Source organism: Gorilla gorilla, chromosome 1 (assembly GCF_029281585.2).
Source record: "Gorilla gorilla gorilla isolate KB3781 chromosome 1, NHGRI_mGorGor1-v2.1_pri, whole genome shotgun sequence".
Taxonomy (NCBI): domain Eukaryota; kingdom Metazoa; phylum Chordata; class Mammalia; order Primates; family Hominidae; genus Gorilla; species Gorilla gorilla.
Genome location: NC_073224.2, coordinates 121,147,227 through 121,169,944, shown reverse-complemented (window position 1 = coordinate 121,169,944; position 22,718 = coordinate 121,147,227). Strand labels below are relative to the sequence as shown.

The 22,718-nt window shown below is 44.4% G+C and overlaps 1 protein-coding gene across 1 annotated transcript; it reads right to left on the bottom strand.

Annotated features, from left to right (window-relative positions):
* Positions 1-1,269: 1,269 nt before the first annotated feature.
* CD2 (CD2 molecule) lies at positions 1,270-16,093 on the bottom strand. The gene is made up of 5 exons (XM_004026417.5): positions 15,970-16,093; positions 15,572-15,892; positions 9,874-10,104; positions 5,899-6,021; positions 1,270-2,029 (listed from the first exon to the last, which is right to left on the bottom strand). The coding sequence occupies exons 1-5, from the start codon at positions 16,028-16,030 to the stop codon at positions 1,710-1,712; spliced, it is 1,056 nt and encodes a 351-aa protein (XP_004026466.1). The 5' UTR covers positions 16,031-16,093; the 3' UTR covers positions 1,270-1,709.
* Positions 16,094-22,718: the final 6,625 nt, after the last annotated feature.

The window sequence follows — 22,718 nt, the reverse complement described above, 5'->3', positions numbered from 1 at the left end:
GGTGAGATAGCCAATGAAATCACTCATGGGTATCATGAAGAATGAGAAAGGGGCAGGGCTAGGACCCTCATCTCTCTCTCTCTCTCCTTTTTTTTTTTAGACAGAGTTTTGTTCTTTTGCCCAGGCTAGAGCGAAGTGACACGATCTCACCTCACTGCAACCTCCACACCCCAGGGTTCAAGCAATTATTCTGCCTCAACCTCCCGAGTAGCTGGGGTTATAGGTGCGTGCCACGATGCCCGGCTAATTTTTTTTTTTTTTTTTAGTAGAGAAGGGGTTTCACCATGTTGGCCAGCCTGGTCTCAAACTCCTGACCTCAGGTGATCTACCTGCTTTGGCCTCCCAAAGTGTTAGGATTACTGGCACTAGCCACCATGCCCGGCCAGAGCCCTCATCTCTCTACTGGGTAGATCCTGTGGCAATTGTTACCTAGCTGGATTTTGTGTTTGAATTTTGGGAGGCGATGAGGTTTCATTCATCATTGCCCTTAGTAATTAACTCTGGTTGCTGGAAAAATAGACTCTCAGATTCAGAGGAAAAAGTAGTTCAATCCTCAGTGAGCTGTCACAGGAAGTCCTGAATATACTTAGTTTTTGTGGTTTAGCCCTCAGAGCTTCCTGCCAGAGTGTAACAAGGTTTAGCAAGTCTAAGAAGCCAAGGAGAAGGCGGGCAGACAGGACCACAGACAAGGCACCAGCACTTCAAAGCAGGTGCCTTCTCACCACCTATTGTTTTAGAACTCTAACTGAAAACTATTTTTTTCTCCCCACTTCCCTCAAAGTACAGCTAGCATGACTGCTAGCTGGGGATGGGGTCTGACCTTTTAATCATAGTCATTTAAGACACTTAAGATTTGATTCAACTGAGTTGTCTCTTAGCCTATCTTTTTGTATGTCATCTGATGAGTTCATGACACCTCCAGTATCCATAGATTCCCTTGTTTTCAAGGATGACAGTACAGGTCATTATGACCGTGTCTGAACAGTCAAGGAAGCAAGACCCGAAAGGTTAAGTTTTCTGGTGACTCCTGTTAACGTTTGTGCATGGAGGCTTTAATTCATTATGGAAATCTACAAATAGGTTGTTGGACCCAGCTTTGCAGCTGAGACCTGGGGAGCATGTTCGGGTCATTCTGGTGAGGACTAAGGAGGATTCAGCCGGATTGAGTTGACTGAATTTGATCCTGCTGTCACACCAGCGAGGCTCTTTCTTATTCGGCAGCTTCCTCTCCTCGATACCGGAGTCCTTCACACAATGAGCAGACACGGGTCTAGTCAAAGCTTTTATTTCACTCACAGGATGGTGGGCAAGTGTCCACCAGGGCACATAAGAAACTCCAGAGTCTCTTAAGCAGATAGGCTGCTTGTAGTGAGACCCAGGCACACCAATCACTTGATTTATCGCATCTACACATGACCTGAGAGGGGACAAGAAATCTCTAAGATTTCTGTGCTCGGTCCTCTACCATTCTTGCAATCACACTTATATTGCTTCTCCTTACTGGTGTGATGGAGCTCTCTGAAGAGACCAAAGACTCCAGATGTTGACCACATGGCTGAGTTCGAAGATGCAGAGGTGGCTATGGCCCACAGCCTCAGGAGGTGACAATGTTCTGCATACAGAAAACACCTGATGGAAGTACGGATGTGCACATCAGGAGGGCAGAAATCCACAGTGCTTTTTATTGAAAAAGACAGTTTCTATCTTTTTTAATTAGAGGAAGGGGACAATGAGTTTTCTGCTGCCCCATGGGGAGGTTTTGGCTGAACTCGAGGTCTGGGGAGGGGCGGGCCTTTCTGCTGGTGAACTTGTGTGCCCGACGGCGCAGGAGGCCTCTTCTGAGGCTGGTGCTGAACACGGTGTCCAGGAGGCAGGGGACGATGACTAGGTGCCTGGGAACGATGACCAGGTGGTGGAGGAGGATGTTGGGAAGCTGCTGGATTCTGAGGGGTTGAAGCTGGAATTTGGTGGGGCTTCCGGCCCCTTTCTTCAGTAGCTACTCTGTGGGCTCTTGTCTCCAGCTCCTCATCTGCAACAACAAAACCTCAATAGAGTTCATCTTGGCCAGGTGAAATCAGTGTAAATATTGAGTACCTTTTATATGCAAGGCGCCATGCTAGCTGCTTTGGGGGATGCAATGAGGAAGCAGAAGTTGCCCCTACTCTCTGAGAACTCTAAAGCTTGTAGGAGAGAAAGAAGTGTTCACCATAAGGTAGAGTGAAAGCCTAGGACAAGAGAACTCAAGGAATCAGCAGGAAGAAGACACATGGGTGGAGGGCTTTGTGCCTGGGGCTCCCATGATCAGAGAGAGCACGCAGACCTGGAACCCTACCTCTGTGCTGACCTAGAAATTGTTCCCTGAGAGCAAGAACCTCATGGTTAGAGCGCATGGGAAGGGGTTATGAGCAGTCATGGAGGACATTAGTAACTACATTCCTTCTGAGGCATTTCTATATTAGATCTGCCTTTCCCCCAATTCTACTGTCATGCAATCCACCTTCTGGCAAGAGGTTGGAATACATGCAAGGGACTTTTTGTCCTTAGAAATTTACTCGCTTCTCAGAAATTCATGACCTATCTTCTTGGCCTTAGGAGGGAAAGAACTCCTCCTCTCCTCACCCTTCAGGATTTTCTTCTTTGTGTGACTTCAGTCCATGAAAGCAGGCCTACAACTACTCGTAATGTAGTTTTTCCTGTACTCTTAAAATCACAGGGAATCTGTGAAGGTGCCCAGCTGCTAGAGGCCTGGAGCACCTTGCTGGCCCCTCTGGACTCCTTTAGGCTGTAAGTTAGGTATTTCAGTCCCTGCACCCAAGGCCATCTTTGCAGTGGCTCCAGAGGGAGGTAGGAAGAGAAGTTTCTCCCTGGGGTGAAATAATTACCTCTTCTTTTTTTTTTTTTTTTTTGAGTTGAAGTTTCACTCTTGTTGCCCAGGCTAGAGTGCAATGGTGTGATCTTGGCTCAATGCAGCCTCCGCCTCCCAGGTTCAAACAATTCTCCTGCCTCGGCCTCCTGAGTATCTGGGATTACAGGCGTTCACCACCACGGCCGGCTAATATTGTATTTTTAGTAGAGATGGCATTTCTCCATGTTGGTCAGGCTGGTTTCGAACTCCCGACCTCAGGTGATCTGCCTGCCTTGGCCTCCCAAAGTGCTGGGATTACAGGTATGAGCCACCGCCCCCAGCTGAAATAATTACCTCTTACATCTTTATGGAGATGTGTGGCTGGGGAAGCACAAGCCCTCTCTAAGCATCACCCTGTAACTTCCGGATGTTGATTCAAACCAGATGGCCTCCTCTGACTACATGAAATGTGAGCATCAGATGGCTTTGAGTGTAGAGTCAAAGTTAGACAATGTGATTTTGATACCTAAATGGCTCGTGTGCTCTAAGCACAAAGAGGAAAGGGCCTCCAGAAAGGACAAAACACATCCTCTATGCCATCTTCCGTGCCCTGCAGTCATTGCTTAGGTTATGTCCAGTAGACTGTGGAGAGGGCTCTAACCCCTGGCCCTAGTTCTGAATTATGGGGCAGTGGGTGGTTCTTCTTCATCTCCTATGTGGCAAGCTTGCACTGGCCATTGGTTTACTACTCTGTTCACCCACTATTTTTGTTTTTTATTTGTTTTGTTTTTTTGAGACAGGGTCTTGCTCTGTTGCCCAGACTGGAGTGCAGTGTGTGATTGTATCTCACTGCATTCTCGATCTTCCGGGCTGAAATGATTCACCCACCTCAGCCTCCTGACTAGCTGGGACTACAGGCATACACCACCGCACCCACCTAATTTTTAAGTTTTTTTTTTTAAGTAGAGACCAGGTCTCACTATATTGCCCAGGCTGGTCCCAAACTCCTGAGCTCAAATGATCCTCCTGCCTCGGCCTCCCAAAGTGCTGAGATTACAGATATGAGCCACCACACCTGGCCCATCCACCATTTGGTTCATTTGTCCTTCCAACATTTATTCCTCATCTTCTAAGTGTTAAGTGTCATTGTGACTTAGACACAAATTGTCCTCAGGAAGCCTAAAATCAAGTAAGAGGCAAACAAGAACTGAAAATTGCAATGTCAATTTCTGTGAAGAGCCCAGGGCCACCAGAAAGTGTAGACAGAGGCACATGAGTTCTGGCAGGAGGAATGGGGTGTAGCCACATGGCTGAGACTGCAGGCAGGGTTGGACAGACAAGGTTGGCTACGGCTCTGTGCACCCTGCCTGGTTCAAGCGGGACAGTGGGTCCTCAGCCTGCCCACTCCAGCAGCTGCAGCTGGCGCCTAAATGTGTGCTCCCAGGAATTCCTCCAGGCTCATTGTCCTTCTCCCTTGTTTGCATCTCCTGGTCACTCAACCCAGGGCGTGACTGGAATGAGGCAAGTGAGGCTGACAGGCATGCAGTTTAAAGACACACCAACTTTCAGGTTGTGCAAGGGCAGGCCAGCCTCCTTAAATTCTATGTCTTAAATTCTGGGCTCCTTGCCTCAGCCTAGGCCTGAGTCAGCCTACTGGCCATAGGATTTAAGGCAAATAATTGAACCTCACTGAACTTAAGCTTCCTCATCTGTGTTGTTATCTATCTCCTAAGATCACTCTGAAAGCTGGATGCACTAATAGACATAAAACACAGAGACTAACGACTTTTTTATCAGCATGAGCTAACCATCATTCTTCTCAGCCTGGTGATGGCAGAGATTGCCTTGTCTTGGGGTGACAAGTGAGGTCCACCTTGGAAGAAGATATGGTCTTTGACCATTAGTCGATGGAGAAGGGGTCTTTGCTGGAGAGGAGCATGGATAACAGCCAGAGCTGGGCACAGAGGAGGATAAGCCGGGCATGCCTAACGGCCCTGCCAGCGATTCTGCTGCGCTGTGGTGGAAAGTGTGGGACAATCGTGGTGGGAAGAATGGGACTACATTCAGGAAGACATTTCGGGGCCTGGGCTGGGGGTAGTGGTGTGATGGGATGTGGGGCTGAAGGACCGCAGCTTGATGGGGAGGCAGAAGGAGAACTGAGGAAGAAGTCTGAGGTAAAGAAGCCAAATCCAGAGGGCACGGGGCCCAAGGCCACCGGTGCCTGGGGAAGTTTGGACCACCTCCCTGGGCAGCACTGGAAGCAGCTGGTGTGGCTGTGCCTGCTGGTTCTGGGGAGAGACCAAGTCCTGCTGTGAACGTGAATTGCAGAGAACCCCATGGCCTGTTCCCTTGGCTGCAAGTCCCGCCAATGGCTGACACCCTCATCTGTGCCCCCCACAGTGACCCCAGGTTGGCCATTCTCTGAAGTGTTCTGCCTTGGGTGGCCTGGATGCTCCCTAAGCCGGCTCCCCACTTGCAAGCATAACCTTTTCATTGCTGATAGATTGTCGGACAGGCCTGATCTGAGGAAAAACTCTCAACCCTAACACATCCCTCGAACAGAGAATTAGCAAAGGGGGCACAGGCACCCTGCTTTAGAACAGCTGTTTTCCTGTGACTACCTGATGACCTGAATGATTTTCCCTGTGTTTCTAGGAGCTTGGTCCTCAACTCATCTTGGGCCACCCATAGACAGGACATTTATTTCTAGAAACGGTGTTTTGGAGCTAACCTTTCTACCTACGTAGAGAAGTGAGGCTCATTCAAAAGATGTTCACATTAGCCTGTCACCAAGTAGGCCTCAGTGGTGGATTCCAATGAGGCCAACTGGATTCAGTGTCTCAAAGCTCCCACATTGTCACCACTAAGAATTTGTTTTTCAAAAATCAAGCTAACCACAAAATGAAACAAGCTATAACCGCTGGCTACAACCCTGACATTCCGAAACTACCTATTTCCATCATTTTCTCTGCAGATTCAAGGTGTCATCCCCATGAGCTGTTTCATGGGGATTTTGCTGGGGCCTGCAGTGGGACAAAAGAGGGGGAGCTTACCATTTCTCCGACTCCTCTGTTTTTTCCTTTTGGTGATGTAGAAAACGAGCAGTGCCACAAAGACCATCAAGAGGCTGCCTCCTCCACAAATGCCAATGATGAGATAGATGTCCAGACCTTTCTCTGCAAAAGGAAGAGAAGTGGGATGGCCAGGAGGGGTTCAGGCAGAGAGCCCATTACTCTGGCCAAGGATGCTGCCTCCTGCATCAAGCAGATAGAAGAGCTTGTTGGGACCTTTCACCCTATAACTCCCAGGCTCACAGAGGGTGGTGAGTGGTGTCAACCCTGGAAGGACCCAAGGTCCTTGGGAAGCTCCTTCTGCAAGCTCTTTGGGAAACTGCTCTCGGGGGCTAGAAATGCCTGATTGTTCATGCACCAAGGCCGGCCTGCCCACTGCCCCCGTCACGGAAAGCATCATGAAATTTTAGATCCGAGGATCTTAGAGATACTGTAATGCAACCTCTAGTTTCAAACATGAGGCCCTGAGAGGGAGAATGAGTTGCCCGAAGCCACACAATATCTGTTCCTGAGCATTTCCCTTAAGCAGCCCCTTGTCTCGGTGTTTCTGCACTGTTGATCCTGCTTTCGTCTCTGGCTACTCCCACTGCACCATGATTCCTTCTCACTCTCTCTACCAGGCAGTTTCCAAACACTCAGGGTAAATATCTCACTTGTTCAGCCCAGCACTCTGACCTCACGGCCAGCACACTCTTACAGAGTTTCCCTGGAGCCACGAGAGAAACCCGGGTGCACAGTGCGTTAGTAACAGCAGTGGGCTTAGTCTTCAGTTGCTGGACCTTCAGTCACTGTAATGCAATGAGGAAAACAGTGACTTTGGTGTTAAGGGAAATGGGTTTGGTCTAGGTTTTTTTAGGCAGGAGCTGTGTGAACTTTGGAGAGTTACTTCACCTCTCTGAGCCTGTTTCCTTCTTTGTAAAGTGGAGATAATGAAACCTACATCATAGGGTGGCTGTTGGAAGTCAATCAGATAATGGATATGAAAGTGCTTTGTAAACTGTAAAACAACACAAATGTGAGGTCTTGCTCTTACTAGTGTTCTCGCACTGGTGTTTCTGGGAGCTGTTTCCCAGAAACAGGGGAAACAGGAGGGGTTCTAGGGCTGTCTGCCCTTTGTGAGTCAATAGCAGTTAGAGAAGCAGCAGTGGGGCTCGGGTCAGGGGACGGGGTCATCTGAAGAACAAACTGGAACTTGGCCCAGCATCACAAAAGAAATGCTTCTCCAGGCAAAAACATCCTAGGGAGACACTGTTATACATGAAGCCCAGGATGGGCCCCAAGGAGAGGGTCAGAGGCTCAGAAACCAAGTTTAACAGATCATCAAACTGTGGTGGTTTATTCATCTTGGCTTTCTTTTCTCGAGTCTCCCTCTGACCCATTCTTTGCCTGCCAGTTACACAACTCTCTAAGCTCTACTGATGAAGAGGCCTCCACCAGAGAAGCAGGCATAATCTTAAACCATTGAAATTGGGTCAGTAAAGGATTCAGGGCCCTTTAGGCCCTGCTGGCTTGGACGAGGGGCAGGAGATACCAGAGGCCACTTCCTGCTGAGCTTGAGAACTTTTCAGATTTGACCCGGGGTGGGGCAGGGCAGGCCTGCAATGCTTTGGGGAGCACATGGCTAAGTCATGCAGCCACCAGCTCCATCTTCCCTCCAAGTCATTGGGTAGGGTGGCCACAACTTTATCTTGGGCACATGCAGGAATGTAGGCAATGCCTTACACAGCCTGCCCTCCAGTTTGTCCAGTGTGGTGCCCTGGGGCACCTGGTAGTACTTTTGGTGGGGAATGTTCCATCATGTTTCAGAAGCAGCGGTGGCACTGTCAGTCAAAAATATGCCCTCTCAGTTCCTAAATCCCGGCATACTATCTTCCTACAGTTTCTCTTGGAGATCACATGCCCATGAGTTTATGTGACAAAGTATTTTTGCGCATCTGAATCTGTTCCTTCCTCCTAGTATTTTGGTTTTAATTATGTAAACACTCACCTAATCTGAGCCAAATGGTCAGACTCTGACCATTGCTCCTCTCTGCCTTGGCCTTTCAAAATAAAACTTCCAAATCCCTTTTCGGGTCTTCAAGAGCAGCTCCTCCACCCTAATCTCTCCCCAGGTATTCTTCCCATCTCCCTAGTGGTCCTTCTCACAATGAGCTTCTGCTCTGCACCATAGAGTAAGGGACGTAAGTGTTCCAGCCTTCAAACTTTGGCTGCTCCCAAGGTCCTCCCTCTCTCCCTCCTTCCATCCCTAATACACACACATATTTATACTTGTGGGCTCCAGTAAAAATAAACATGAAAAGTAGGGTTGCCAGATATAATGCAAAACACCCAGTTAAATTTGAATTTCAGATAAACAATGAAAAATTTCTAGCATAAGTATGTTCCATGCAATATCTGAAACGTACTTATACTGTATTTTTATTTGCTATATCTGGCAACTCTAATCAAAGATCTCCCAAGGCCACTGCAGTGGCTCATGCCTATAATCCCAGCACTTTGGGAGGCTGAGGTGGGAGGATAGTTTGAGCACAGGAGTTCGAGACCAGCCTGGGCAACATAGTGAGACCTTATCTCTACAAAATTTTAAAAATTAGCTTGGTGTGGTGGCATGCTCCTGTAATCTCAGCTACTGGGGAAGCTGAGGTGGGAGGATTGCTTGAGCCTGGGAGGTGGAGGCTGCTGAGAGCTATGATCATACTACCACACTCTAGCCTTGACAACAGAGCAAAACCCTGTCTCAAAAAAAAGTTGCGAAGTCAAGGAGAGGCAACTTCACTCACTGTGCCTTAGTGATGGGGGGAATATGGGAGGATGACTGGTGGGAAGACCGGGGGTGAAGTGATGCTGGTCAAGTTGGTGATTGGCAGACTCTCAGATGCCTTCAATGACCCCTGCTTCCTGATATTCTCACCTATGTGCAATCCCCTCTGATTGAATGTGGGCTAGACTTATTAACTTGCTTCTAATGAATAGAACACAGCAGAAGTGACTGGGATATCACTCCTGAGATTAAGTTACAAAAAGACCACAACTTTCGTCCTGGGCACTTATTCCTGCTCTTTCTTAGAGGGCTCTGAGGGAAGCTAGCTGCCATATTGTGAGGCAGCCCAATGGCCCACATGAATGAACTTGGAAGTGGATCCAAGAGCCTACTCGTCTAATACTCTGTGAACATGGTGCTTATTTTTTTTGTGGGCCAGGAAGCTGAAGCCTAGAGAGGGGAAGAAACTCTGTCAAGATTCTCTGGCTAAATTTGGACAGACCCAAACTAGAAGTCCAGACCTCTACTCCCAGGTGAGAGCTTGGGCACTACAGAAGGCTGCCTCTCAGAAATACTTCTGGAGGTCACATCAGGCTGGGACACTGGGGATCCATTATGGTCTTGGAGTTTTGAGATTTTCTGGAGCTAGCCCCCAAGCCTTGCCATCCTGTTGTGTGCCAGGAGTGTTGCCTTGCTGTCCACAGTCCTCTTTGGCCTCAAGGGCTCCATTCCCCCATGACCCTGCCCCCCAGGGTTTCTGCAGCCTTTCTACCTTTACTCCTGATAGGAGGTGCTGACCACTGACCATCTTTAGGGGAGCAGTTGGAATCATGTCACTAACTAGCCAAGGGACCTTGGGCAAGTCAGTTTCCCTCTCTGGAAAATGGGGCTTTGCATGAGATACTCTCTACAGCTCCTCCTTCTTCAGTTTTGCAATTCTTTCTCCTAGAAGAGGATCTTTAAAATTGCTTGTGGTCAAATTGTGCTCAGTGGGAGGACTCCCAGGATGGAAAACCATAGAACACCACCTCCCCTGATACTTCCCTTGAAGGTTTCCAGGAGGAAGAGATATGCTTTCATGCCTCATCCTGAGCCAGGGCTGCCTCCCAGCATGAGCACCTGTGACCTGGAGCAGCGTGCCTCTGCCTACTGAGGGCCTGGCAGGCTGTGTTTGTGAAGTGATGCCCGCCACGCACCTGGACAGCTGACAGGCTCGACACTGGATTCCTTGCTGACTTTGTTCCCTGCTGTGCACTTGAATTTTGCACTCAGGCTGGTGGTCCACTTGTGTGTGATGACCCTCTGAGAAAGTTTTAGATGTTTCCCATCTTGATACAGGTTTAATTCGGGGTCAGTTCCATTCATTACCTCACAGGTCAGGGTTGTGTTGATACAAGTCCAGGAGATCTTTGGTTTTGAGACCCTCTCTAAAAAGAAAGTAAAGATCCAGTTCAATTTAGGCAATTTTCTGATTTTAATAAGCATATCTATTTATACAGTGGGGGATGGAGTCAGTTAGGGACAAGCGAACAATGTCAAAGACCTCTAGCAACTTTTGGAAATTATTTTATTTTATTTTATTTACAAAGAGCATTCAGAAAAAAATTATTTCTGATGATATTCATAGATACATTATGCCACTAAATAGTGTATCATATGTAATGTTTATATGCTGTCTTATACCTTAAAATGCTTTCACATATATGATATCACTTAACCCTAACAGAGAGGCTGATGTTTTTCTTCCCATTTACAGACAAAATGTTCAAGGCTCTGAGAGGCCCAGTGGGTGGTCTTGGGGCACCACCTAAAACATGGCAGTGAGGGTTTAGGAGTATGGGTAAGAGAGTGCCTCCGGAGTGTGAGAAAGACAATGCTTTAAGAGCAGCCAGGAACCCCATCCTGGAGGAATCACCACATCGACATGTGACTGGGGACCTTGGATACCTCTGCCCCCACCGAGTTCCTGGAGCAGTGGGCCAGGTGGGTACATGTGAGTGTGTGGGTGTCCAAGGAGCTCAAAGCTCTAGGGAAAAAGAGCATCTGCCTTGGAACCAGAGACTTTGTTCTGCCTTTTCCCAGCCCAGAGCTGCTTAGCTGCTCACAGGGTCTACACTGGCCCTCCTCAGAGCATCAGAAAAGGATCAGAAAAACATACCCTACCTGTCACAAAAGGAGCAACATGTGGCAAAGCCCTGGGCAGATCATTAGGCACTGACATTATTAGCGGTAGTTCATGCATTCGATAATCACAAACCTCTTGCCTCTCCCGCACAGAGACTGCACCATAAAAGGAAAATGCCTAGGCCTAGCATTAGATGGCTTGGGTCTACATCTTAGCCCCATCACTTCCTAGCTGTGTGAACTTTTCCTTTTCCTCGTCTTCTGTTTTTTTTTTTTTCTCATTCTTTACTTTGTTCCCCCCAGACTTGCCACTTTTCCCTCTCAGTTTCTCTCCATTCATAATATAGATGGACTAGCTTATTTTTCAACGATTCCCTCCCACTCTGACTTCCAGACACCAATATTTTCCCCATGGAACATCATAGTCAAACTTCATTTATGTCCCGATATATATAGGCAGGCAGAAATTAAATTAAAAGTTTTCTTCTCATCCCAAGATTCTGCATTACTGAGAAGGAAGAAAATGGAAATTATCAACATTCAGCAACAGAGTTACTACATAGTCTAGAGGTTGGGTCAGGAAGTTTGCCCGTCTCTTGAGAATGGAAATTTTTTTTTTCTACTTATAACAGCAACACAGTAACATGATTGTGGTGATGGTTGCAAAACTCTGAATATACTAAAGGCCATTTTAGTGTATGGACAAATTGAATGGTAGGTGAATTATCTCAATGAAGCTGTTTAGAAAAAAAAGAAAAGGTCATCATCCTTGCCAAAAAGACCTCTGAGTTTGAATCCTGACTTTGTTCCTGTCAAGCAATGAGACCTTGGACAAGCTGCTTCTGACTAGGTCTCTGTTTTCTTATATATAACGAGGAGATAATAACAACTAGGTCTCAGTATTGTTGGGCGCTTTAAATAAGATCATGTAAGCAAGCACCTGACCCCTAACTGGTAGCCATTATTTCCGCCGCAATGCTAAATGTGACCCAAATGTGAAAACACCAACATGGTCCCCCATGTAGGGCTCACACTCAAAACAAGACACTCGAGTTCTGTGCTGTTTGGAGTCCTGAGATCTGTGGTTTCCAGAGCCCATAATCAGAGGCCCTTTTCAGCGCCATGCTCAACCCCACTACATTTCTACAAGGTGCTCTCCACTCAAGGTTGCAGGACTAGGGTGTGGAAAGTTGTCACTTCAGGGGAGCTGACAGTGTCTGGGATTGCTGGAGTGGGCAATCTGACACTATCTGGGATTGCTGGTAGGCCCAGGTGCTGAAGATGGGGCTGGAGACAGAGAGGAAGAAGGTGGGGTCCCTGCTTCTGGCGACATTTTCTGTGTGAAGCACAGAAATGCTTATTTGCTCACTGAATGGCTGGCCTGTGCTCATGCTGGGGTTCCTGTCTTCCTCCCCAAGCCAGCTTCCTCTTTTTCCTTCTTATCACTCCCTGCTCAGCATCCGTGGGCTTTCAACTTCAATCATTGTACAAGCTGATAAAATATTTTTAAAAGTTTAAAGCAGATTAAAAATTACCCACAACGCCACCACTCAAAGTCAATAATGAATAATATTTTCATGTATATCTTTATCAGATATTTTCTATTTATATGTACATATATAAATAATATAGTATTTCAGCTGGGAGAGGTGGCTCATGCCTGTAATCCAGCACTTTGGGAGGCTGAGGTGGGCAGATCTCTTGAGGCCAGGAGTTCAAGAGTAGCCTGGCCAACATGGTGAAATACATCTCTACTAAAAATATGAAGATTAGCCAGGTGTGTTGGCATGCGCCTCTAATCCAAACTACTCAGGAGGCTGAGGCATGAGAATTGCTTGAACCCAGAAGGCAGAGGCTGCAGTGAGCCAATATTTCACCACTGCACTCCAGGCTGGATGACAGAATGAGACCCTGTCTCTTTCTGTCTGTCTCTCTCTCTCTCTCTCTCTCTCTCTCTATATATATATATATATATATGTAATATTTTAAAAATTAAAACTAGTTTATGTGATCTTACAGTCTGCCTTTTCCCCTTTATTGTGAAATTATATTATGAAGTTCTTTTCTTAATGAACATCAATAAATGCATATATCCATCTTTTTAAAGGATGCATTCTTAATTTAATTGATTAATAAGTTTCTAACTGCTGACTGTTCCAGTATTTCGCTAACATGAACAATGCAGTGATGGGCACCCTTGTGGAGTGGTACCTCTGTATACATTCACTAAGATAGCGTCTTAGAACTGATCCAACCTAAGGCCTTCCATGGATGAGAACTCCTTAATTCTGAGTTGCTGGGATTAACCCCTTCCCTACTAGCATCTGCTTCTAAGGGGCCCTCAATTGCCTCTTCAGCCTGCAGCAGCAACTCCCTCATGAAGGAAATGCAGGCACAACTACTGGAGTTTGAGAAGTTTGGAGGCCAGGTGCTGTGGTTCACACCTGTAATCCCAGCACTTTGGGAGGCCGATGCAGGCGGATCCCCTGAGGTCAGGAGTTTGAGACCAGCCTGACCAACATGGCTAAACCCCGTCTCTACTAAAAATACAAAAATTAGCCGGACGTGGTGGTACATGCCTGTAATCCCAGCTACTTGGGAGGCTGAGGCAGGAGAATCGCTTGAACCTGGGAGGCAGAGGCTGCAGTGAGCTGAGATCATGCCAGTGCACTCCAGCCTGGGCAACAGAGCAAGATGCCATCTCAATAAAAAAAAAAAAAAAAAAAAAAAGAGAAGCTTGGAGAAACAAAGAGATGTGGGAGGGCATTAGCACTGAGAAAACAGGCATTGTGCCCCAGGCACTGCAGGACACTTGTACACACCTTGTCTCACTGAATATCCCTTGAAGTTGTCATTGGAAAAGCAGACTCAGAGCAGATAGAGAATTTGCCCAAGGCCATGGTCACCTTAAGTCTGGTAATAGTGACCAACTACAAGTTGAATCAAGATGTTGTATGACATCGACGTGCACACACACAAAGCAAGTCACTGTCTTTCGGCTAAAGGGTGAAGGGTTTCTTTTTGGGGCAATGAAAATGTTGATTGTGGTGACGGTTACAAAACTCTGAATATACTGAAGGCCATTTTAGTATATGGACAAATTGAATGGTAGGTGAATTATCTCAATGAAGCTGCTTGGAAAAAAAAAGAAAAGGTCGTCATTCTTGCCAAAAAGACCTCTGAGTTTGAATCCTGACTTTGCTCCTGTCAAGCAATGAGACCTTGGACAAGCTGCTTCTGACTAGGTCTCTGTTTTCTTATATATAACGAGGAGATAATAACAATTAGGTCTCAGTATTGTTGGGCGCTTTAAATAAGATCATGTAAGCAAGCACCTGACCCCTAACTGGTAGCCATTATTTCCGCCGCAATGCTAAATGTGACCCAAATGTGAAAACACCAACATGGTCCCCCATGTAGGGCTCACACTCAAAACAAGACACTCGAGTTCTGTGCTGTTTGGAGTCCTGAGATCTGTGGTTTCCAGAGCCCATAATCAGAGGCCCTTTTCAGCGCCATGCTCAACCCCACTACATTTCTACAAGGTGCTCTCCACTCAAGGTTGCAGGGCTAGGGTGTGGAAAGTTGTCACTTCAGGGGAGCTGACAGTGTCTGGGATTGCTGGAGTGGGCAATCTGACACTATCTGGGATTGCTGGTAGGCCCAGGTGCTGAAGATGGGGCTGGAGACAGAGAGGAAGAAGGTGGGGTCCCTGCTTCCGGTGATATTTTCTGTGTGAAGCACAGAAATGCTTATTTGCTCACTGAATGGCTGGCCTGTGCTCATGCTGGGGTTCCTGTCTGCCTCCCCAAGCCAAGCGCAGCTTCTTCTTTTCCCTTCTTGTCACTACTTCCCCAGCATCCCCCTGGGCTTTCAACTTCAATGGCATTTCGATTCCACTTTCTCTACCTTCTCTCCCTTGCCTAAGCCACCTTTCTCTATGCCTGACCCTTATTATCCTCATTCTTCCTATTTTACAGGCACCCTTTGGTCTAGGCCAGTGGCGATTGACTTTGGCAGCTCATTAGAATCCCCCAGGGAGCTTTAGAACCTAATGATACCCAGGCCACATGCAAAAAAAATCTGATTTAATTGGTCCTCACTCCACTTGGATTACAGCAGCAGCTTTCTAACTAGTCTCCCTAACCCCATCCTCAATATCCACTCCTGTCCTCCCAGTACAGGCAGAGATATACAAAGCCACACCTTGTGCATCTTCTACACATATCAGCAAAAATCACCTACCACCTTGTATCACTCTGACAAGCAGATCCAAAATAAGGGCTGTTCATCCTTAAATATGTTGTTTCCAGCCCTTTTCTGCCATATAACTCCTCCTTCAGGGCAGCCCGGCTTGAAATGGGCTCTGTCGATGAAAGGCCCGCTGCTCTCCAGTCAGCCTCTTCTTCTCGCCCCACTCTTAGCTTGCCCATTCATCAGCAACCTGGAACAGTTGCCTTTTCCCTCGGCCTACCTGTGTCCCCCTCCTGATTAATGCCACCTTAATCCAGGTTCTTCACCCAACCCCACATTCCTGTAACCACCTGAAGACAGAGTTGTAGGCAGGTAGACTTGAGGGTCTATCAGATGTGTGGATCCCATTCCCGCATTGGACCACAGTCTCCACTGGGGCAGGAGACATGCATCTGGTTTCCTGTATAGCCCCCCTGGAGGCAGGGGTCAGCGCTGGGGAATATTAGAAATGCTATTTTCCAACTTGCCAAATAGCACCCACACTGAAATAAAGCAATTAAGGGAATGAACACTTACCTTGAATCTTCAAATCAAATATTTTTTCCAACACATTTTTTCCTTTTGTATCATATATTGATACCTTGTAGATATCCTGATCATCGGTCTTCAGATGCTTAATTTTCAGAGTTCCATTTTTAAATAGCTTATATGTATCTTTTTCCTTGAAAGTCTCTTTCTGTTTTCTGAATTGTGCAATCTTTTTCTTGTCTGAAGTTTTTTCCCATTTTATATCGTCAATATCATCACTCATCTGAAAACTAGGAATGTCCAAGTTGATGTCCTGACCCAAGGCACCCCAGGTTTCCAAGGCATTTGTAATCTCTTTGGAGACTGCACCTATAAAAAGCAAAAGAGTTACTGAGAGTCACTTTCAGGGAAAGCTGGGTTCGGACTTCTTTGACTCTTATGCTTACCTTTGGAAGAAACATTGAAAATCAGAAGGAAGCTGGCTACAAATTTACATGGAAAGCTCATCTTAGGGGTTGGTTTCCTCTTTTGATTCTGAGCTCTTCATGCAAAAGGAACTGAAGTGAGACTGGTGGAGTCCACACCCCGAGAGCTTAACCACGTGCCTCTCTTTACATCTTTTACAGTAACATAAAACATAATACACATACACAGAGAGCAAGAGCGCGCACAAGCCAGCCCTTCTGATGTGCTCCTTTGCCAAAGCAGATGTGTTTATGAATGTGTGTTTTCTTGCTGCATTTTAATTCTCACACAAAAAATTGGGAAGGATAGGTTTTCTCACCTCAGTGAAAGAGAAAAGGAACAGAGAGGCTAAGTAGATCACTAAGGATCACTCTTTTGTAAACAAGAAGCCAAATTCAACCACACAGCCTTTTATCCACTTAGGTATACTGTCCCTAACAAGACCACATAGAAATATAGGTAAATGTTCACAAGCCAATAGCAGAATGCAAACATTTATCCCATAGATTATAAATATTGAAAAATGTAGACCCATAAAATGATGAGGAAATTGATTTTTTTGTTTCTCCAAAGATATTTTTCATGTTCTAAAATCGTTTTTGTGGTGAAAAGAAAGAAATTGAATATCAGCTGTAAATGCTTGCAATCCCCAAATCCTATGTTCGGCATACATTTTACAACTCTAGTGAAATTCACAGTTAGATAAATAAAAACTTGTTCCAAAACAAAGAAGCATAGAGACTATGAAATATAATTAAACTACCAAAACAAAGGAGTCAAAAGCATTTAAAGTGATTAACATTATAGGTGGTTAAGAAAAAGGAGAGATTAGGAGAGAAAAGAAATGAGAGGGAACAGGGAGAGAAAAAAAGAACAGAAATTTGTGACACAAGGAAACAGACAGTGATGCAGAGATGGGTGTGCCCTGAAAAGATGCCTAAAAAGAGAAATAACCATGACAGACTTCCAAAGCACATTTTCATTGTTATAATTCTTTAGGTCACAGTGAGTAAAAATTGCAAAAGTGGTGCTTGTTTTCTTTTTCAACTTTAAGTACAAATATGGATATTATCTGTCAGAAAGTTGCCAAGGAAATGAAATTAAGTCAAAGCAGTTGTTTGCTGTTACTGGGTAAAAGGAAGCCAAATATTTACCTCATGGTTGTATGAGCGTCATCCACAATAATGAACTACAGTTGGATTAAAATTTTAAATGCAAAAATACTATAATAATGCTAAAAGAAGGCCGGGGGTGGTGGATCACAGCTATAATCCCAGCACTCTGGGAGGTCGAGGCGGACCTCCTCACCTGAGGTCAGGAGTTCAAGACCAGCCTGGCCAACATGGTGAAACCTATCTCTACTAAAAATACAAAAATTAGCCAGGTGTGGTGATGTGCGCCTGTAATCCCAGCTACTCAGGAGGCTGAGGCAGGCAAATTGCTTGAACCTGGGAAGCGGAGGTTGCAGTGAGCCAGGATTGTGCCACTGCACTCCAGTCTGGGCAGCAGAGTGAGACTCTGTCTCAAAATAAATAACTAAATAAATAAAATAATAATAATAATGCTAAAAGGACAATATAGAAAGATATTCCTATAGCTTGAGTATGGAAGGCCTGGCTACGTATAACATATAATCCAAAGTAAGAAAGAAAAGAGGAACACAACTGATGATATAAAGAAGTAAGATTTACATGCAGATGAAGAAATAAGGAACAAAATGAAAAGGCATGACAAAATATTTGCAATATATATAAAATTATTAATATTCAAAATATTCTTACCAATAATTCTTACCAATCAATACAAAATAGTTTTTAAAATGGGCAAATGATATAAATGATCAGCTTGCAGAAGAAATATTTCACAGAAGAAATATCAAACCTACAAGAGGAGTCTAATGTGACCAAAAATATATGTATATATCTTAGCTATAAAATACCATTTTTCACCATCAGATTGGCAAAATTAGAAAAGATGATAATTTACATTATTAACATGAGTGTATGGAGAAATGAACCCTCATACAACATCAGAGGGAATGTAAATCAATGCCTTCTGGGGAAAGGAATTTATCATTTCCACCAAACTTTAAAATTTATGTCTTTTTCTCACCTAGTGATTTTAATTTGAGAAATCTATCCCACAGAAATGATTGCACAGATATTTTAAAATTCTGTTCAAGTATGTTTGTTGCAGCATTTTTGTAATAAAAAATTGCAAACAACTAAAATTATGGTATATCCATATTATGAAATATTGTATAACCATCAAAATAGTATAACATAGGCCTAAAAGTAAGACATGGAAAGATGCTTTTGGTAAATCACATGAAAAGAGCACATTGCAAAACAATATCTATAGGATTAGTCCTTTTTATATATGATACTATGTTTATACTATGCTATGGGTATACCAGTATACCATAGCATACTATGTTGTTATTAAGGTATGTGTTGGAAAAAAGCCTGAAAGGGTTGATGCTGAATTTTTTTTACAGCGCTTGTCTTTCAGGTATTAGATTGTGAGAGAACTGAAATGAAATTTTCACTTCTTACCTTTGTAAACCAAAAAGTATTTGAGACAGATCTCAATCAATTTAGAAGTTTATTTCATCAACATTAAGGACAAAAAGGAACACAGAACCACAGGAAAAATCTGTGGTTTGTGCCTTTTTCTCAAGATTATTTCAAAGCCTTCAGTTAAGGGGAAAAGCTGGCCAGAGGGGAAGGAGGGAGGGTACAGTCACATTACTGAATCCACATGTTGCAAGAGAAAAGAAGTAGGTAGGGGAATGGTCAATTGTGTATTCTTCTCATGCTCAGTAAATTGGCACTTTCTTAAGATAAGGTGAACATAGAGTAGCTACCCGTAGAGACAGCAGCTTTTTATCTGTAACTCTCTGCTTAGGAACTCAAGGAAAGGCAGTTTCTTGTGTGACTCAACTTTCAGCTTAATTTTTTCTTTTGGCATAATGAATTGGGGTCCCAGGATTTTATGTTTCTTTCACATTTTATTTATTTCTGTGAAGTTTAAAATTTTGGAAATAAGCACCTTTTTTGTTAATAAAAAATGTCTTTTTAAGAAAGGATGCTTAGGGCACATGTATTTTTTCAAAAGTATCTGCCAACCCAGAGGAGCAGCATGGAGCTTCCTGTTTGTGAGTGGCTGACCCACCAGCTGCCATCCAACTCCAGCGTGTCAAGGCCTGGTGGAGAGAAGGTGGCGCCAGCCATCCTCTGACCCATCTCAGCTTTGGAGGGCGCTTGCCCTCTCTTCCTCTCACTTTCCTCATGGAGCATGTGAAGAGCAGCTTTCTGTTCCTCTATTTGAAACATTAATTTTGCTCCTCTAAAACTAATTCAGTTCTGAGTGATGAGCATGGCTTCAAGGGCAGAAACCATGAAAAAGAAAGAGGTCAGTAGATTTGACTCTGTAAAATGTGAAAACTTTCTATGTAAAAAGCCATAAAAAAATTAAAGACAACGTACTAAAAGGAGCAAATTACTTGCAAGATACATGACAAAGGCATAACAATTTTTTTTTAATTTTAGAGACAGAGTCTTGCTCTGTTGCTCAAGATGGAGTGCAGTGGTATGACCACAGCACCACAGCATACTGCAGCCTTGACCTCCTGAGCTCAAGTGATCCTCCTGCTTCAGCCTCCTGAGTAGCTGGGAATACAGACATGTGGCACCATGCCCGGCTAATTTTTTTATTTTTTGTAGAGACGGGGGGTCTCACTATGTTGCCCAGGCTCATCTTGAACTCCTGGGCTCAAGTGATCCTCCCACCTTGGCCTCCCAAAGTGTTGGGATGACAGGTGTGGGCCACCGTGCCTGGCCAACATTAAATTTTTAGTATTAAATTTTTCTTGTAAACACAGAAAAGATAGACACCTTAAAATTAAAATGGGTCAAAGTCATAAAAGGAGCAATCCACAAAAGAAAAATTTTATTTATATTTATTAATAAAGAAATGTCAGTTTTAACATAGATGCATTTTTCATCTTCATTTGAAAAATGAAAACATAGTGTTGATGATGGTGAAAATGGGCATTCTTGTATATGGCCAGGAGAATTGCAAGTAGGTATAGTTTCTGGTGGGCAATTTGTCAGTGTGAATTAGAGTATGAAACATTTGTGGATTTCCAACAAATCCACAAGGATGATTTTATCATAAGGAAATAATGAAGGCTATGTACTAGACTTGGCTATAAATTTATACACTGCAGTATTTTAAAGGCAAAATTGGAAACGATTTAAATGTCTAAGAGAAGGAAATTGGTTAAGTAAATCATTATATAGACAAGCTGTGGAATATGACAAAAACAGGTCCCAATTGTAGGAGAGGAGAAAAGTAATCTTTTTCCTCTGCTTGTCTTAGGTTCTCTGGCTGGAGTCCTGTAAACCAGACTGGGAAAAGACAGGTTAACAAGGGAAAGGCACATTGAAGTTGATTAAGATGTGTATCCCTCATAAACATGGGAGCACCCAGTGGTGAGTAACCCAAAGGGATGTTAGAACTTGGACTTATAGAGTATATTAGACTAAACAAAGAAAAAGCGATTTGGGGCTTCTAGGTTGGGGAGGCAAGTTACCCAATGACCAGGAAAAGTGTGCCAAACAACAAGATGTGTTTAGTAAGGTTTGTTATGCAGATTGAAGCCAATGCCTTCTCCATTGATAAGAGCTGTTAAGAGTCCTCCTCTTCCTGATACAGGAAAGGGAGATACCTTTTACAAACGGATATTTTCTTCAGAAATTGTAAATTTTCTTTACAAAAGAAAAATATTGTGCCATGTTTTTAAAGCTTTTACTGCCTCTGCTGGTTCATGATGGCCTTTTGCTCAAAAAAAACCATATGTTAAAAAGGCATGTTTTAGGGTGGCACTGAAGTAGGAGGTGGAACTTGACTCTGGAGGTGGGGCTTGGACACTGGACCAAATTGAGGACTAGCTAAAACAGAGATAGGTGGAAGCAGCTTTCCATAAAACATGCTCACCAGTGTGCCATGTCAGTTTACTGTTGCCATGGCAATAACCAACTTTTACTACCTTTTTCCATGGCAATGACCTGGCGACCCAGAAGTTACCACCCTTTTCCTAGAAATTTCTGCATAATCTGCCCTTTAATTTGCATATAATTAAAATGGGTATAAATAGGACTGCAGAACTGCCTTTAAGCTGATACTCTGGGCACACTGCCTGTAGTGTATACTTGCTCTGCAAGGAGCAGTACCTCTGCTGCTGCTTCAATAAAAGTTGCTGTCAAACACCACCAGCTCGCCCTTGATTCTTTCCTGAGTGAAGCCAAGAATACTCCAGGCTAAGCCCCAATGGGGCTTACCTGTCCTACATCAGCATCTTCTGGTACCCTTCACAGTCAACAATATAGTCCCATTTTATTTCTCAAAAAGCGTGTGTTGGGTGCGTCTCTTGCAGAATGTCCCCAGGGTGTTGGTCCCTGTGTGGTGGGATAATAGCTACTATTCTGCCCTCCTTGCTTGCTGTTGCTATCCTAATATATCTAAATTGAACACGTATTGTCCTTCAATTGAATTATGTTTAATTCTAAGTGGACCTGTCACTTCAGTAAATGTTCTGAGTGCTGAGGCAGGTGCAGTCCCTGCCTCTGAGTGTTTGCATTTCAGGGGACCATCTACTCGGTTGCTCATTCCACCTCCTCCCTTGCCACTCTTGCTGCAATGTACAGGTTAGCTCTTGCTCTGTCTTCATTGATTCTTTTTCTTACCTAAACTCACACTCCTGGGGAAGTAGGCTACAGGGAAGAGAATAAGAAGCAGAGAAGGAAGAAAATATTCTTGGAGGTCTTACTTTAGGTTGACCTCTTATTCCCTGATTAGTAAAATATTGATGGTCTTGACTTCTACCTCCCTTTCCCTTTGTCAAAGGAGAGCCTTAACAAGGCTCAGGTCAAGTCAGGACTGTTAGAAATAAGTGCTCAGTGCCACAAGGAAAAACCAGCACTTAGACAGAAAATTTCTCAGCAAGGCACATTTACTTCTGCAGATGGGTGCTGCCTGTGTCCCTCTGATTGTACGAGCACACTGAGCGGGGTAGCACAGGGGTTTTTATCCCTAACGCAGTTCCTGTTTCTGTGTCCTTTCCCCACTGGCTGGAGTCAGACCGCACAGTCTAAGCTGACTCAATTGGTTAGTGTTTGAAATTGAATAAGGCCAATTAGGCAGGAAGGGAGAGGCTGTCCATTACCAACTAGGTGAAAAGAGTTGTTTAAAGAGTAAGAGGTTTGCCAGTTACAGATTAAGCAGAGAAACAAGTGCTCGTTACAGATTAAGCAGAGTACGAAGTGCTCATTACAGATTAAGAAAGACCAAGGAAGCTTAGAAGAGGAACTTATTATTTTTGGCAAATTTCCCCCTCTTGACTTTATAGTTCTCCCTCTTCACATTTCCTTAACATATCCTGACTTTGTTGCTCCTCTTAGTCATTTAGGAGTAGGAACTTATCTGAGTAGGGTGGGGGAGAATCGAGGGGTTTTCATGAGGGCTTTTTCTATAAGCCTTTGCACTAATCAACAAATACAAGGTATGATGCAGCAACCTACAAGAGTGAGTACACTTATAACAATTGCAAGAGGGGTAAAGATTGAGGTTATGAGTCTCTTCCATTTTCCAAACCATTTTCCCATGAGACCAGAGAAGGGGTCATCTATTCCAGAATTCAGCTAATTCATTTGTTAGGGTGGTAAGG